The sequence below is a fragment of the Barbus barbus genome (assembly GCF_936440315.1).
Source record: "Barbus barbus genome assembly, chromosome: 23".
Classification (NCBI taxonomy): domain Eukaryota; kingdom Metazoa; phylum Chordata; class Actinopteri; order Cypriniformes; family Cyprinidae; genus Barbus; species Barbus barbus.
The window spans coordinates 4,059,973-4,078,667 of record NC_136751.1 but is presented as its reverse complement, the minus strand read 5'-3'; the positions used below and the strand labels follow the sequence as shown (position 1 = coordinate 4,078,667).

Below are 18,695 nucleotides of genomic sequence, written 5' to 3'. Positions count from 1 at the left end.
AGAAAAGAAAAGAAAGAAAGAAAGAGCAGGGGCTCGTAACATGGACAGATAATCAGCTTTGTTGTGTGAAGTTTCCTGCACTCATGGACGTGATGTGGCGGCTGTAATAAGTGGCAGGGTGGCTGACATATGGGAAGGAGGAATGAAGCAGACTCGAGAGAGCCGTGAGCAGAGGTGAAAGTGACTCATCTCAGGCTTTGAGAATTTTTAAACATGAGCCGAGAGACGGCATCTTATCTCACTGATGAATATGTGCCAGATGGCAAACTGGGAGGCGATGGCAACAGACTGAAACAGTCACCGCACCTGAAGGGCAGTAGCAAGCACACTGGAATCAGTTATGATATCACAGCTCGTTTCTAAAGGTTTGAGGAGCCCCCAAAGACCGGATAAATTAGGACATTAATATTTTTCTCTTATGACCATAGGATGTCTTCCCAGAGCAATAATATCTCACTGAATCATACTCATAAACTCACCTGCAACTTTAACCTTTCAAACACATTAAACCATAACTGCACCAATTAAATGAATCTCATCGGGGAGATTGAGGTGAAATGAGACAGTTTTCACTGGATGTACTTTAGGCAAGGAGAAATGAAATACATTTTATTATCATTAAATAAGCAAATAAAAAAAAACACATTTACATTACTTAAAATAAGCATCAACTGAAATGAAATATTAAAAAAAAAAAAAATTATTATATTACAGCTAGTTGCCAAGGCAACGTATCTCATTTTGATTTAGTTTAAGCTGAAGTAAATAACTAAAATGAATAAAAAGGACAAAAACATGCAACAAAATTATTAAAATCTAACTACAATTAAAACGAAGACTATAAAAAAATAAAATAAAAGGTAGTAACTAGTGCTGTCAAATGACCAAGAAGGATTGTGTGAAGCTAATCAAGTCCAAGTCTAGGTCCTCCCTCTCCATCCGTCCCAGAGAAAGCCTAATCCCGTTAGCTGTGCTTTCTCATGGATAATCCCTCCACTTCCCACCTGGCCGTCCTTCAGCCTCAGCCTCTCTCTGGGATGACCGTCTTCTGCTGAACACTACAGGTAAATACTGCGTCTGCCAACATTTAACAAGCAAGACTCTAATGATGTCCATTTAATAGGCACACATTTTTATTTTGTAATTAATGTTTTTTTAGTATGAGTTTTTGTATAGTGTCTTATGGTTGTTTTTTTTTTTTTTTACATTTTATTAATAAAAGATTATTAGAATATATTTTACAAGAACATATTATTTCAGTATTTTTTGCCATTTTTTTGTAATTAATTGTGAAATTTGCTAACCATTTATGAGTAAAAATTGGTTCCACACCAATTTTTTTGTGTATTTGTGTGGGTCATAACAACCAGGCCAGTTTTTGAAAAAGTTAAGGTAAAGAAAGACAAAATATTTTGGTATTTGGTATTTTCCAAATGTCCCATTGGTTAACATTAGTTAATGCACCAACTAATGTTAACTAACAATGAGCAAGACAGTATTTGTTATATTTTTTAACAATATTTTTTAATTATTGTTAATGTTACTTCATAGTTAGTGCTCAGACACATTAAATAATATTAACACAAACCATTTTTGATTTTTATAATATATTAGTAAATGTTGAAATTGACATTAACTAAAATTAATAAAAGCTTTAGAAGTATTTTTAATTGTTAGTTTACATTAACTAATGTAGTTAACTAAGGTTAACAAATGGAACCTTATTGTAAAGCATTTTCTATTAATTGAAAATATGATAAAATACAATTTTACATATCAGATTTAATATTTAAATATCATAATGTTTATCAGAATTGGTGTTAGCTGAATTTCCATGCCATATATATACAGAACTCGAACTTGGTTTTAGAGAATACTTGAGTTGAAGTGGGTCACAGCTCATTTCCTCTCCCATCCTCAAATGTCAACCCGTATGAACCTCCTGACAGCTGGTTTGACTAGCAGTAAATCACCAGTCCATGAGTCTCCTCTATGGCTCAGTGTTTTCACCCATCTGCTCCGAGACCCTTCTGCATCCTGCATTTCACTCATAATCATGCAACTGTTCTTCTCAATTTGGCTCGGTGTTATTTGTGAAGTTGTGTTTCTATTGGTTGTACTGCTGCTAAAACAGAATCTGCTCACTGGACCAAACAGGGTTGGAGGGGTTTTAAGTGAATCACGATTTAAAATCTGCAGTTGTGGGATTGTATAGTCTTGGTTTGAATGCATTCAAAGCAGATCGCATGTCTGATGATGTACAGCGCAGTGTCTGACCTGGAATGGAGAGTTTAGAGTAAGCAAATTGAGTTAACAGAGCCCACCAGTAAGACCACCGCAAAACAAATCCATCTTTCTCTGCTCAGGTGTAAAGTGGAGCAGTGTGGGCAGACAGGTATAGCTGGCCTGCTCTGTTTCCGCAGGTGTTCAAGCCAGGAGAGATTAGGGTCAGATGCATTTATCAGTGATTAACAGTGACAGGAGCCCACACAAACAGCCATGATCCCACTGGAGCAAAACCCCTGTGACCAAGAGCGAGAAACGGTTAGATTTATATTACATATGTCATGGCAATTGCTTTCAAACCATGGCAGGTGCTGCATGCAATTTCAACTTATTTGTTTTAACTTTAATCACACACCTTCACTCCTCAGAGACATATCAGCAAACTCAAATGTGCAAAATGATTGGCAGTCTGTTTAATACATTCAAAACCCTTCAGAAGATAATCATTTTGCAAGCAACATGCAATGATAGTAGCTGGCATTGTCCTTCTTGAAGTATTGAATTTACTTTCAGTTATATCTGAACTATAGCTTTCCGGTCTAGCAGAACTATGATTATGGAACGTATTTATATTTATATTTACTCAGTATTCATGTGATTCACCTTATGCCACACTGGTCGCTGTGGCTGTGCATGAACAAATATGCAAAACAACATGTATTTACATTTACTGAAAGTGACATTCCAAAAAAATGTAGTTTTATTAAACAAAAAACATCATATTTTGATATTTTTGTAGGCTAAATGTAAAATTGTCTAATTGGTGAGAGAGCTGCTTTATAGGCTAGATGAATTAAACTAATTCCATAAGCAACCTGAATCAACAATGAACTGATTTCAACTGTATAATGTCTGCTTTACAGTAGAATTGAATTTTGTTTGCAGCATTGAATCACTATTTTCTTGTTTATCACTGCTGTTTGAAACAAAGCGTTAAATAAGTAAAGGTGCATATCCAACTTGAACTGGTAAACCTACACTAAATGCAACTTGCAGACGGTTAAAAATGACACATAATACATAGACTTCACATAGACTCGTTCCACGTTGCAGAGGTGGATAAGAGAAAGGGCTGATAGGGATGATCCGATTCGCTTTGATGAGTCTGACTTTCTCCGAAATCCTGAACTCTTCTCTGAGTTCAGGCTTTAAAACAGCTTAAACTGAAAAAGCATCTGTTCTGCTTGAAAATACTCCTATGTATATAAGGTAGTGGAGTTTAGTGAGTTACTCCCCAAAACTGCTTTAGTCGGACGGTTCTTTGGATATCTTTATTTGGCATTGACTCTTGCTGTGTTGATCTGTGTTTCTGACAGCATGTTTAGCTGGGTGATAAAGGTTGTTCCCCAGCCTCCAGCATCTCCTGGGAAGCTGGCAGAGGAGGACCAGAATGCTTCCACTGCAGCACCAGCGACTGTGAGTTTGTGAACATGTACGTTGAGTCACCTTTCACTGTTTAAGCATGTCTTCACTGTCTCTGCTCTGTTTTTCAGGATGGGATGAAAAAAGAGGAAGTAAAACAAGGTAACTATGCATTCTATCAAATTTGACAGCAGTTTTGATCAATGACCACGACTGAATCACAGAAAAAATACAGACCTGAGAATATTGTTCATTCATTTTTCATGATGTTATTTTGCAGAACCTTCCAAGTCAACGGAGGAGGTCTCAGAGGAAAACAGGTGATGTTATGTTTGTGTTTGTGTGTGTGTGGGACATATGTGCGTTCAGTGTCTCTAGACGCTGTAATCCTGCCAGACCTAATTACTGCTCTCTATCCCTCCTTCTTTCTCTCTCTCTCTCTCTCTCTCTCTCTGTCCAGCTCTCAGAGTAGGGTTTTGAGCTGGCTCTCTCATGGGTTCAGCAGTGCTCTCCCTCAGCCAATAAACTCCTCTAAACTGGCCAACAGTGAAGTTAAGGTATTTTTATGACTTCTGTCTCATACATTCACATAATAAAGCTGAAAATCTAAATAATAATGTGTGTAAGCTAAAAAAAAATAAAAAATGCCTAATTGGTGAGATTGCATAATGCAATGCATAAAGAAAACTTACTGAAAAGATGATTTTTTTTATTGAATTTCAATTAATTAAATTAAGTAGTTGACCATCTTATAATCTTTAGAATTTACAACTATTTCTATTGTTATGTTATTTCTTAGTTCCATTAGACATTAATATGAGCTATATTTTTGTTGGCACACAAACAATGAATTTTAAAATGAATGAACACTAAATTATTACTAAACGTGAGACAATTGTTTTTAGATTTAGTGCTGTATTGAATTACTATTGAAATTTGAAACAGAATATCTGCACTCTTGCTAAGTTATGCAAGGCAAAAATACATTTTTTTTTAGATCGCCAGTGTGCAAGGTACATATTTTACTGGTCATTGTGACTTACATTTTTGCTGTTTTTGTCATTTTAATAAGGATAGAAGTTGAGATTTTTTGGTGTTTACCATGTCACAAATATGATCGTTTGTCATTATGTGCAGACACCTTCTTCAGTCATCATAACTTTGAGATAAAGCAATACATACTATTTTTAGACATTGCTGAAGATGAATTTAACTCAAATGTGAACACAGTCAAAGTGTCAAAAACAACTATGTTTAACATTCAGGTGGCAAGTTTCAAGGCAGATGTAGAAACAGAACTTTGTTTGGTGAACTAATTTCAAGCAATTTAACCATGCTTTTTGATTTACACAAGCCTGATAATGTACATGTATAGCGCATATGAGTATGTGTTTTATTCTTGACCCTTTTTTCATTTTGTTTACCATGGATTGAACAGCATGAGGAAAATGCAGTGAGCAGCAGGTATAGTTTCAATCAAACGGATTCAGTTTTATTTTTATGTGTATGCTGTTTTCCGTATGTTCATGTAGTTATAAGAATACTTGTGTATTTCACATTTGGATTTGTGTGTGTGCCTGTTAAATGAATGTTTTGATGTGTATCACACATTTTTCCATCACTGTATCATGGATGGCAGTAACACATCGGACCAGTGAGTAGCTTATAGCAGATATGAAGTCATGCACAAACATGCAGAGCTTTGCTGCAGACCGGCATGGAGAGTCTTTGCATGCTACACACGCAAAAGACTTTATTGCACTGAGCTGTATTTCCATATTAACAGCTCAAGGCAAAAGACCCTCATGCTGAACAGACATAAACTTAAGCATTGTAATATGCAGACTGGCTTCCCTTGAGCATAAAATGTTATATAGATATATATATGCTTCACTGGCGCCCACTGGGCAAACCTGTTTGTTTTTACTGTCCCCTGCTGCCATCTAGAGTTGACTTATAGCAAAGCAGCTTATTTGCATGCATTCACATCCTCACCTATGCCCAGAGCAGCTGATGGACTTTACTGTATCTCCTCTTCCATCAGAGCTGGAATGATAGGCTGGATTGTGCAGGGACTGGGAAAAGTGGTTCCACAGCCAGATGAGAAATACAAGGGTCAGACAGAGCCGGAGGAGGTCACTGAGGTATAGACACACACTGCACACATTCACTAATCCCATAAGACACTGAGGCTTTGTGCAGTATGATTGCTGATTTGGTTATTTACCAAGTCAATTTTTATAATATTTCCTCCTACAAGTTTGCCGGATTTGCTGCAGTTTACTACATAAGCTTATTAGTTAGGCATGTTAGAATTTGTTAAGCATATTAATGACTACATTGTTATGCTGTTCATGGACGTTTGTGAAGAATGATCATTCATGTGTTTAATATTCCAACCATTTCAAATAAATTTAAATTCTAAATTTTAAATAACATGGATAATGAAAACAGACCTTTTCCAAAGTCTGTCCAGGAGCCTCACAATGTACAATAAAAAGTGAAGGTTTTTGTAAGGTATATTTACTTTAATGAAAAAAACACATTAAAAAATGTTTTTCTTGATTTAACCTATTTCAGAAATTATCTGTTTTTAAATACTTTAGTAAAATTTTATTAAAGTTAATCTTTTATCTCTTTGGCTACTTTACCATATATATATATAATGTTATTATTATTTGTTATTTTAAAATGTGAATTATGAAAACAAAATGTACCTTTACCAAAAAGAAATGCATTGTTATTATAAAAAATGACAATTATTTTGTTATTAGATTAAAATTGAGGAAGAATGACTCCACAAAAATGTAGTATATATATATATTTCATAGGCATGTTTCATAAGATTTTTTTTTTTACTAATTATTTACTGAGAAAAAAATAATTTTTACTGAGAAAATTTGTATTTATTGTTAGATAAAGATTGAGGAAGAATGACTTTACAAAGATTTGTTTTATATATATTTTATTTAATTACTTTAGATTGCATTTTAGAGTTAATGGAGTTCATTTTTAGAGTTAGCGTTAATGGAGCATTTCAGGTCCACAGACACCTTTAGATGTCTAGGTTTTCAAACTTCTGTGAGAGTTTCATTGCATTTCCATTTAGCCTACAGTTCCAGTGGTTAAAGTGGATCCTCCAGTAAGTACAGTGTTTTTGGGACAAGCTATGTCAGGATCATGCTAGCTGTTCTCTCCTCTGTCCCTCAAGTCAACTAGGGGTCATATTCTACACTTTTCATCATCACATCATTAGGGCAGGATTCTGTCAAAATACGAGCTCCTTTCTTTGATCCTCGCCTGCGTTTCTGTCTGCTCACAGTAATCAGCCGGTTTGAATGCATGTAAACAAGAAGCATTTATAACAACCAGTCCAAACTGCTGAATATTAATGACTTCTACTTCTACTTAATGTTATCATCCCAGTATATAGCATCACAACAAATTAAGGTTGTAAACACAAGCTGATTGCTGCAGATGAGCTTCTCAGGATTGCTTTAGGCAGTTATAGGTTGTCACTCTCATAATTTCAGCTTCATTGCCTTTCAAATATCTTAAAGTTTCTTACTATATTCTATAACTATCCTGCTGTAGCTTGACCCTGCTACATCAAGATGATTGCATGGCTAGCAGCTTAAAACGGGCATGCTTGCTTACATATGTGGTGTTTCTTCAGCCGTAACCATTATCAAAACTAACGCGGTGTTACAACCCGAATTCCAGAAATGATGGGACGTTTTTTAAATTGGAATAAAATGAAAACTAAAATAATTTCAAATCACATGAGCCAATATTTTATTCACAATAGAACAAAGAGAACATAACAAATGTTTAAACTGAGAAATTTTACAATGTTATGCACTAAATGAGCTCATTTCAAATTTGATGCCTGCTACAGGTCTCAAAATAGTTGGGACGGGGGCTTGTTTACCATGGTGTAGCATATCCTCTTCTTTTCAAAACAGTTTGAAGACGGCTGGGCATCGAGGTTATGAGTTTCTGGAGTTTTGGTTCTGGAATTTGGTCCCATTCTTGCCTGATATAGGTTTCCAGCTGCTGAAGAGTTCGTGGTCGTCTTTGACGTTTTTTTGTTTAATGATGCGCCAAATGTTCTCTATAGGTGAAAGATCTGGACTGCAGGCAGGCCAATTCAGCACCCATACTCTTCTACTACGAAGCCATGCTGTTGTAATAGCTGCAGTATGTGGTTTTGCATTGTCCTGCTGAAGTACACAAGGCCTTCCCTGAAATAGACGTTGTCTGGAGGAAAGCATATGATGCTCTAAAACCTTTATATACCTTTCAGCATTCATAGTGCCTTCCAAAACATGCAAGCTGCCCATACTGTATGCACTTATGCACCCCCATACCATCAGAGATGCTGGCTTTTGAACTGAATGCTGATAACACGCTGGAAGGTCTCCCTCCTCTTTAGCCCGGAGGACACAGCATCCGTGATTTCCAATAAGAATGTCAAATTTGGACTCGTCTGACCATAGAACACTTTTCCACTTTGAAACAGTTCATTTTAAATGAGCCTTGGCGCACAGGACACGATGGTGCTTCTGGACCACGTTCACATATGGCTTCCTTTTTGCATGATAGAGCTTTAGTTGGCATCTGCAGATGGCATGGCGGATTGTGTTTACCGAGAGTGGTTTCTGGAAGTATTCCTGGGCCCATTTAGTAATGTCAATGACAGAATCATGCCGATGAGTGATGCAGTGTGGTCTGGGGGCTGAAGACCACGGGCATCCAACAAAGGTCTTCGGCCTTGTCCCTTACGCACAGAGATTTCTCCAGTTTCTCTGAATCTTTTGAATGTTATGCACTGTAGATGATGAGATTTGCAACGCCTTTGCAATTTGATGTTGAGGAACGTTGTTTTTAAAGTATTCCACAATCTTTTTATGCACTCTTTCACAGATTGGGGAGCATCTGCCCATCTTTACTTCTGAGAGACTCTGCCTCTCTAAGACATCCCTTTTATTATAGACCTGATGTCAATTAACTTAATTAGTTGTGGATTTGTGGATTTCGGGTTGTAAATGAAGATCACATAAAACTCATCACAGCCACAGACTTTCAACTTTGAAATGTTATAAATAAAAACATATATTTACAAACCATGTGAAATAATGAGAGATACTCACAATATTGGTTACAAATTATACACAAATTATGGCTGACCATTGCAAGATAAAATAGGTGTGTTAAAATATAAGTAAAAAATATGTGAGATAACATAAATAAACATCCAGCGAGAGCAGGAAAAATATGTTTTGAAAGAGTTTATTTTCTATATTTTCGAAGTTTACCGAGGGAAAAATTCCTGAAGTTGAAGAAATACCAACATAAACTTAAAAACCTTCTTGCAAACACCAATGAGTGACACTTGAAATAATACAGACAGATAAAAACTAAAATGCAAGGCAATCACCTGGCCCTTTAATTTTCACACCAATATTACAGTTTTTTACAATCATTTTTGCACTAATAACAGAACCTTCGTGTCATTTTTCAAAACTCTAGACACAAAACAGTCATTATTTAGGCTGTCCAGTGTTCAAAACTTTGCATATTGTGTTCATATCTTTAAAGAAGCCTTGCATTTGCAGAAGCATTGGTTTAAAGTACTAATTTATTATGAAATATCATAGGAACATTACTTTAGATCACCCACACACATGATACCCATAGTTTCACTGTTTATTTGTTAGTACAATCATTAAATATAGTTGTACAAAATATGTGATTCAGGTTTCATTATTTTACTGTAGACTATAGAGAATAGTACAGACACAGTGGTATCATTGAACTACTGTAATGTGAAATTTACTGATGAAATAAAATCATAACATAGGTTTTCCAAAGGAAAAATTTAGATTAAAAAAAAGAAAAAAACTGTACAGTATACTGTAAACTGAAGTGTTCCTCCCTGCACTGTGCATCTATGTTTCCATCAACCCGGTCTTGTGGATTTGGCCAGAGGTTCTCATCTACATTACAATGGATGTTTTCATTCGCTAAACATCTTGGAAAGAATATTCTGGCATGGCGAATCCAGGCCTGACACTGACCTACTGAGATTTGGTTGAAACATGCCATAATTTATGACATAGTCTACAACTATAGCTCTGATTTCATTCGACACCCTTTGCTGTTGCTGCCGGTGTCTAGGTCTGTGGTCTTCTACCACGTTCACCCACACCTCTCAAACGAGGCCCACGATGACCTCTCTGGTGAGGCCTAAGCTCTCCTCTATGATGAGACCCATGGACACCTCTCAAAAGGGGTGCTTGTCCCCTTCTATTCCTTTGACCACCATGTAATCCTTGCCTTTCACCTTCCACTTCTGGCTCCATGTCCTCACTATGTTGAGTAGGCTACTAGGATACCACTCATCTTACTTATATATGCGTACAAATATGTGAAATCAATCAGCAGTAATGAGTAGCCATTAACTCATTAAAACCACAAAAGCAATTACGTAAAAGTGACATCTTTCATACATTAAAGTTGAACACATATGAAAATGTGTTCTGTAAAAGTGGTACATGGGACCATAGAAACCATATCTGATAAAGAATGCAATATGTCATCCATAGATTTTGCAGTCCATAAGGGTCATATTCTGTGGTAATTGGTGTCAAATGATCTATCCTGAATCTTTCATGATCTAAACATAGAATATTGTTAATCAGTTTCCATAAAAGCTATGCATCAAGAGTAATGCAACAGTTACTTATCATTTTAAGCAGTTGTATCAATTGATAGTTAGATCTTTATAATGAAATGAATAGACGCTCAATTCAGATGTGATGTGAGAGCTGCATTTTGAAAAAGTAATACTTTGATGTTAAGTTGTGTCATTTTGAACCAGTGATTTCAGTGATTTTAGTTCAATGAACAAAAGATCTTTAGTTTATGTGTATTGTATTGTATCCAAGCATTTGGAAAAAGTGTTAAGTGTTTTGAAAAATGTGCATTTTGACCTTCAGTTGTGAATTATGTGTCTAGAGTTTTGAAAAATGACACAAAGGTTCTGTTATTAGTGCAAAAATGATTGTAAAAAACTGTAAGTCAAGAACTAATGCAGTAAGAGTTATTTGGTGTTTTTTGTCTCTTTACAGGTGCAAGAGGTCAAAGACGTTCGTGGTGAGTCCAGCCTCTTAATTACCACTTCATATAGAACAGTATAAGCTTTGGCTTTCAGAATTTGCATTGCAAAGGGCCGATGAGATAGGACACAACACATGTGACATGATTCTCACTCTCACCAGATGCTGGGCCACTGCCTCATATTCCTGTGGTGGAGGTTGTGTCTGATGAGGAGCCAGATGCTACTAACGTGCCCTTCTCTCCCAGGTATATGTTAATCAGCTGTCAGAAGCTAATCTGAGCTCTCATTCTGGCTGAACACCTTTAACCTATCTGTTTTTTTTCTCTTTCAGGGTAATAGAATGGATTAAGCATGGTTTTGAGAAAGTAGTTCCTCACTCTCCTGTCCATCTTGATCCTCCTGCTGGTACAGATGCACCTGCCCAGAAAGTTGCTTCTGCACCTGTGACTCCCTGCAAACAAGAGCCAGGTAACTTTTTTTTTTTTAAATCAAGAATGTTAGGCTTTCTTGGTGACAGGGTGGTCTGCGTTTGACATTTTCTTTTGTTCTATTTAGCACCTGCACCTGCACCAACACCTGCTCCTGCACCTCCACCTGCGCCTGCACCTGCACCTGCACCAGCACCAGCACCAGCACCTCTACCTGCACCTGTAGCTCCACCTGCACCTGTAGCTCCACCTGCAGCTCCTGAGCAACCTAATGTAGTTGAGGATTCCAAAGGCACGAAGTAAGTGTCCATCTGCTTCCCTTATAATGTCTATATGGTTATGTTACCAAACCAAGCTTTAACTCCTTGGTTAAATAAATATAGATTGTTTTGTTTTTTGTTTGTATGTTACTTTTTGTGTATGTGTGTGTGTGTGTGTGTGTGCATGTTTATGTGGTTTATGTGGACACAAATTTGTATAATGACATGGGTATGACAGAGGTATTACAATATGAAGGTGGTTTATGAGGACACTGCCTATGTCCCCGTAATTCAAAAGGCTTAAAAAACATACTAAATGGTGTTTTTTTTTTTAAATCTAAAAATGCACAAAGTCTCCTGTGAGGGCTAAGTTTAGGTGTAGGGTTGGTGTAGGGCAATAGCACACACAGTTTGTTCAGTATAAAAACCATTACGCCTATGGAGAGTCCCCATAAACCACTAAAACCAACATGTGTGTGTGTGTGTTTGTTTTTGTTTAGCATTTGTATTGTTTTTTGTGTGTTTGTTTTGTTTTTCTGTTTTGTTTGTTTCGTTTTGAGTATCGTTTTCATTTTCTTTGTTTTTTTATTTTTTCGTGTGTTTTGTTGTTTTGTGTTTTTATTTTGTTTTGTTTATTTGTTTTTGGTTTTGTGTGTTTTGTTTTGCATTTGCATTGTTTTTTGGTTTTAGTTTTGTGTTTGTAATGCTTTTGGTTTTTCTTTTGTTTTTCTTCTTTTTTGGTTTTGGTTTGTTTTGTGTTTTTATTTTGTTTTGTTTATTTTGTTTTGGTTTGTTTTGTGTTTTCCGTGTTTGTTATTGTTTTAATTTTGTTTGTTTTTGTTTTGTGTTTGTTTTGTTTTCATTTTTGTTGTTGTTGTTTTTTGTTTGTTTTGTTTTGTTTTGTTTTTTGCTTGCTAGTTTTTGTGTTTTGTGTGTTCTTTTTTTTGTGAACATAACGTGTCTTTGTTTTTCAAATAGAAAACAGTTTTATTGTTTGGATAAATGTAAAATATTTATATATATATAAGTCTAATGACATGCATTAATTTGTTTTCAAGTATGGTTGGCTGGATTGTACATGGGCTCGGACGCATTCTACCACAACCAGTACAGAAACCAAAAGAGGTAAGCTGTAAGCACACTGTCCCCTTTAAAGTAAAGTAGTGTATGTAAAAGTAAGCAAGACTGCTATTCTGCTAGTGGTCTATATACCCATACCTTGTGTTTATTTGCAGGACAGCTCTGATATCGTTCAAAACGGTAAGTTTGTGTTTTTTTTAACATCTCTTTACACGCATAGATATAATAACTGCAGACAGCTTTGCAAGACAGGGTGTTTTTCTCCCCAAGATTATATATTTGAATTTATCAGAGGCGTTGCTATTCTCTCACTGCTTATTTGTAGGTGGAGGTGTTAACTCAGCTCCTCTTCTCCTTCTGTTTCAGGGGAGAAGGCCGTTAAAGCCCCCTAAACATAAGGAGAAGATGACTGGGAGAGCCACTACCTCCACACAGAGACAGCGAGAGACGTTCAGACAGACACACATACTAATATCCTCTAATTCTGTACAGCTATATCAGCTTTGAACATTTGTAGCAGTTCAAAGTGCTTTTTCATGTAATCTTCCAAGGTGATTTCTGTTAACTGTATTACAGATTAGCATGCTGGCTTATTAATTGCTATGATTGTTTAGTGCTTTGAAGATTAGGCTACCTCACAGACATGCAGTAAACACACAGTGGCCCAGTCAGAGTTTACAATGTCATTTACTGCTAATATACTGTCTGCATTTGCACCATCAGTGTCATTAAACATTAACATTTCTGCCTTTGATTGGTCAGAAAGTCTAGCCCCAAACTTGTGTTTAGGATTTCATAAGCACCACAGAGCCACGGTTTTCACATGTTTAGAGGAAATCAACTTTTGTCTATGAATATTAAACTGGGATAGGAGAAAGTTTAACATAAAAAAAGTCTTTCACCTTTAACACTGCTTTTAATGATTTTCTTCCTCTTGTTTTACAGTACGTATATCTAAATATTCTTTAATCAAGACACAAGCAAACATATTCTTGCTTTCTAAAAAAATAAAAAATAATAATAATTTCTGATTAAAACGAGAAAAAATATCGGCCAAAGAGGTAAGAAAAAAGATAATTCAAAATGAAAACCTTTTTTTTTTACCCCATTGACAGATATTTTTTGTTTGTTTGTTTTAAGAATAAATTTGCTTCATTTTGATAAATTTTTCAGAAAACAAGACTTGAGAATATAATTTTGTTTCTTAAGTAACGGTATCTTGATCTTTGTACTGGAAAACAAGACAAAAACCCTGAGTAAGAAAATCATTTTTGTAGTTTCAAGTAGCAAAATTATATGTAATATTTTTGCCATAAAATGAAAAAAAGAAGAAAAAAATGCCCATAAATCCCCATGCCACTAAATGCGTTTGCCAATATCTACATTGCCTGCTATACAAAAGAAATAGTCTTTGAAAAACAAAACCTATGAGCTGTTTTGCCATGCTAAGGATGTTAGCAAAGTCACTGTGCACGATTCATCAATATCAGGCTTCACAACAGCAAGGAGGAACATTCTCATGCTGTATATTGATGCTATTTATGTTTATGCTTTATTGTGAAGGGCTATTGCTAACACAACACAGGCAGCTACTTTGTTCGCTGTATGAAATCAATAATAAATAAATGATTTCAAAAAGCAGATTGTTTGTCGTGTGGTCAGAGCAGGAATGTGTAAAATGCTTGCAAAATTGTATGTGGAAGAAGCACTACTGTATTACTTGCAACTGCAGCTAAAATGATTTAATTCAGTTTTATCAGACATTCTGTTTCAGTAAGTTTTAACACTTTAGGACTCACAGTATACTGTAGGTGTTTCATCAACCAAATTTGGTAACACTTTAGAATAGGGAACACATATTCATTATTAGCATTTTTGAGTTTTCCCTTAAGAAACTCCTAATTTGCTGCTTATTAACAGTAAGGTAGTTGTTAAGTTTTGGTATTGGTTCGGGTTAAGGGATCTAGACAGAACATGGTCATGTAGAATAACGCATTAATATACCCTTTACACTGTAAGTATTAAACAGACAATATGTGAGTACATTTTACATTTACGCATTTACCAGACGCTTGACTTACATTGCATTCAAGTTACAGTTTTTACATTTTATCAGCTCTTGCTTTCCCTGGGAATCGAACCCATGACCTTGGCGTTGCTAGCGCCATGCTCTACTATTTGAGCTACAGGAAAGCTGTAATATGCATGCTAATAAGCAACTAGTTAATAGTGAGAATTGGACCTTAAAATAAAGTGTTACCCTAAATTTTAAACAATTCTTACAGCTTACAAAATGTGCAATTCTTGCCATTGGGGTCTAAATGTGTTGCTTTTTAATACATAATACAGACATGCAATGCATTATTAGGATTAATAATTAAAAAAACAAACAAACAAAAAACATGATACAGCTTGAACAGCTGACAGTTGCCCAAAACCGCACAAAAAACATCCAAAACATAGAACAGCCTAATGTGCATGGACATGCTTTGAGACCAGCAAACCACGTTGGGCTCCAGTGGGATCAATGCTATCCAGTTTTTGTCTCGAAAGTAAATCTGCATGCTTCAGATTCAGAGAAAACTATGTCAGTTGTGATGCACTGATACAAAAACATTCAGTAGAAAAAGAAAACAATCAGAAATATGTCAGTTTCTCAGTCTTTAAGCCTAATCTCTGTGACCAATGATTTTTTTTCCTGTTGTCGGTGCAGTCTGCATCCTGCAGGACCCGTGTGATATGGTTCTGGAGGAGGTGGACTCAGACTGGGATGCCCAGCAGAGGGAGCAGGGCTCGGGGCAGGAGGGCTCATCCCTGCTGCAGGTGCTGCCCAACATCCTGCCTCACGTGCTGGCCATGCAGGAGCAGGAGGACGCAGAGACCCAGACTGAGCGCTGGACACCTCTCATTGAGAGCATCAAGAAGGAAGCGGAGGAGACTGCCATAGCAAATATAGAGGACAGGTGAGAGCTAGTGGTTTAGATCCCAGCGACCGTGTGGTGGATTTAACCATGTGAAGCCATGCATATTTTGAAATAGAACAGTTTAGTGCTGTCTTTAGTCATAATAAAAAATGATTTTGTTAAGTATCATATTTGATACATCAGGCTTTTATGGCTCATGTAGTCTGATATAGGAGAATTTCTCAAACTGAGCAAAAAATATGCAGTTTGGTTCAGTTGCTGATATTTATTAAAGTTCAAAAATGAAGATGAAATTCTGATAGCTTGTAATGTAATTCAATGAGATCTTTGCAAGAGTATAGGGGACTATTATTTAGTGACGACTATATCAGTTGTCACTCAATATCTATAATAATGTCTCAGTATGATAATATTCAAATTAGTGCTGTCAAACGATTAATCGCATCCAAAAAAAAAAAATGTGTTTACATGATATATGTGTGTGTGAACTGTGTATATTTATTATGATTGTATAAATACACACATGCATGTAGATATATAAGAAAATTTTTATTTTATATATTAAATATATTTATATAATATAAATTATATGAATATAAATGTATGCATGTAAATATTTTAAATATATATACTGTATGTGCGTGTATTTATATATACATAATAAATATACACAGTACACACACATATATTATGTAAACAAAAAATTTTAATCGATTAATCATTTGACAGCACTAATTAAAATGCTTAGTTTTATGATCAAAGCTCTTTAGTTTTTATTGTGGAGGCAAAATTTAATGCAATGCAATATGATGATGACATGAATTAGACATGATTTGATACATTTTAACATGATTTTATTCAAATAATTGTATGGATAATCATGTAGACCTAAGTTGCTTCAGTCCAATAAGTGTATAAACAGTATAAAAGTTACTCTCACACTTGAATATTAAAATCGGTAAAGACAAATGACCTGGAGGTGGATATTTTTAGAGTTACACTAAAAAGCATTTTACTTGGTGAGAATAAATAGATGACAGAAGGCATATAGATTTAAAATAAATAAATTGGTTTCAGCTCAATTTTGATCATTTAGAGGCCTGAATAATTTGTGAATCTAAAACAATGACTGTATATAAAAGGCTTTATAGGGTTAATAAGGACTAGATTATATTCTACACTTTTAATATTTTTCAAGGTTTAGTTTTCATGACTGTTTTTTACCCTCTCGCTGACCCTCAGAGTTAAATAGTCCATTTTGCTACTGTACCTTTAAGACTTGGTTAAAGACATATCTTTAACCCAGTTTGAGTTTTTTTCCAGTTTTTCAATATGCTGAATGTTGCTTTGTTGTCCGAAAAATTAAACCCAGAGTATTTCAAAATTAAATAAAAGCCAGTATCCCTGTGTAAAAAAAAAATGCATCAAATGATCATGGATATATATGATCAAAATGGCATACAGGCTAAAACAGTCAACATGTCATGTATGTAATGTATGATTTCTTCCAACTCTGAAACTCGGGTATCAAAATTATTTCCCAGTCGCAATTACGAGTTAGGGAGGTTGCACATAAACCCCCTAAAAGCATACAGTGCTTTTTTTTTCTCATTTCAATAACACGTGAAGGCATTACATCTGTCTCTCTCTCTGTCTGTGTTTGTGTGTGTGTAGACTGCAGCAGGAGCGTGTGGAAGCGGCTCGTATGGCGGAGGATCTGGCCCAGCAGGCTGCAGAATTGGCCGTCAGACAGCTGGAGGAAGAGCACACCACGCAGATCATCATCGACACGAAAACTGAAGAGCCGGACAATGAGGAGCAGTAAGTCACAAACACACCACAAACTCAGAGAGGAACCCTGTGTTTGTTAAGACTGAGATCTGGGGTGTGATAAACCACAAAGTGGCTACAAAAGTTTTGTGTGACCAATGCGCTGTCTCTATATCTCTCATATTATCCCTTTCTCTGTCTCACACACACATAAACACACTTACAGTGTTCAGAATTCACCTGTTCACTGTTTGTTTTACAAAGACTGCCAAATATCCAGGAGGAAGAGAACGAAGAGGATTCAGAGTAAGTGTCTCCCCTCCCTTCCACTCTCGCTCTTTGCTTTCTGCCAGGGTCCAAAATTAACACTCGTCAAATAACAAAAACAAGTAACAATAGTCTTTGGCTTAGAATTAGAGCTAGCTTTTTGTCTATTTCTATTAGCTTTGTGGTCATCTATATGCTTTGTTACATTACACGTCATTACATACATGTTTTAACCAAAATAATACTACGATTTACAAAATAAGTATTTTATGTTTTTGAAAGAAGATTCGTATGTTCACCAAAAATACAGTAAAAACATGAATATGTTATTATTATTATTAAATAACTGTTTTCTATTTGAATATATTGTAAAATGTCATTTATTTCTGTGATGCAAAGCTGAATATTTAGCATCACTACTCTAGTCTTCAGTGTCACGTGATCCTTCAGAAATCATTTTAATATGCTGAGTTGCTGCTCAAGAAACATTTATTATTATTATGTTGAAAACAGTTGAGCTGCTTCAAAAACAAATGATAACCATGATAATTGTTTTTAGGATTTTTTGATCAATATAAAGTTCAAAAGATCAGCATTTATTTGAAATAGATATTTTTATAAATTTATTCATGTCTTTAGTTACTTTTGAACATAAATTGTTTGATTGTTGAAAAAAGTATTAGTTTCTTCCAAGAAAAAAAAATATATATATATTTTTCAAACTTTTAAACTATAGTGTATATATAAAAATAATACAATATAACTATAAAGTGACATGTTTTGCTTGTGTTTTTTCTTTCTAAAATAAATTTAATTAAATTCAGTTAAATTCTTATATGATGCTGGTCACGTGGTACACTGAAACAAATTTGATGTAAAAATAACTTTCACTCAATTTTTGATATTTTCACTGCTGGTAAATTTTACAAATAGTTACAAAGAAATGGCAAGTAACAGAAATAAATGTGAAATTTTGTAGAAGACTAATATATTTTCTTGTAAAACATACTCCAATAATAATTTACAACTTTGAAAAATCTTTTTTAAAGTTTAGGATGGATAGCCCAAATCTCATATTGATCTATATTCAGTGCACTTTAATGGCCAGTAAAAAATAATAATAATAATTGCATGGGTAGTATTTGACTTTCCATTCGCAGAAACTTAATTTTGGACTCCAACCCTTCAGTGCTGC

General features: G+C 35.3%; 1 protein-coding gene across 2 annotated transcripts in view; it reads left to right on the top strand.

Moving 5' to 3' along the window:
* Window positions 1-995: 995 nt before the first annotated feature.
* cngb1a (cyclic nucleotide gated channel subunit beta 1a) overlaps window positions 996-18,695 on the top strand; it is a 35,090-nt gene continuing 17,390 nt past the window's right edge. Inside the window, exons 1-16 of one of the 2 annotated variants that reach the window (XM_079374093.1) lie at window positions 996-1,064; window positions 3,603-3,702; window positions 3,780-3,810; window positions 3,929-3,968; window positions 4,109-4,205; window positions 5,087-5,137; window positions 5,693-5,792; window positions 10,782-10,806; window positions 10,932-11,016; window positions 11,103-11,239; window positions 11,327-11,498; window positions 12,518-12,584; window positions 12,695-12,719; window positions 15,253-15,502; window positions 17,138-17,284; window positions 17,498-17,539. In XM_079374093.1, the coding sequence (XP_079230219.1) occupies window positions 5,700-5,792; window positions 10,782-10,806; window positions 10,932-11,016; window positions 11,103-11,239; window positions 11,327-11,498; window positions 12,518-12,584; window positions 12,695-12,719; window positions 15,253-15,502; window positions 17,138-17,284; window positions 17,498-17,539 (1,043 nt within the window). In that variant the 5' untranslated portion in view covers window positions 996-1,064; window positions 3,603-3,702; window positions 3,780-3,810; ... (2 more) ...; window positions 5,087-5,137; window positions 5,693-5,699. Of the gene's footprint in view, window positions 1,065-3,602; window positions 3,703-3,779; window positions 3,811-3,928; window positions 3,969-4,108; window positions 4,206-5,086; window positions 5,303-5,692; window positions 5,793-10,781; window positions 10,807-10,931; window positions 11,017-11,102; window positions 11,240-11,326; window positions 11,499-12,517; window positions 12,585-12,694; window positions 12,720-15,252; window positions 15,503-17,137; window positions 17,285-17,497; window positions 17,540-18,695 lie in introns of both variants that reach the window. The other variant, XM_079374092.1, reaches the window with a different exon arrangement.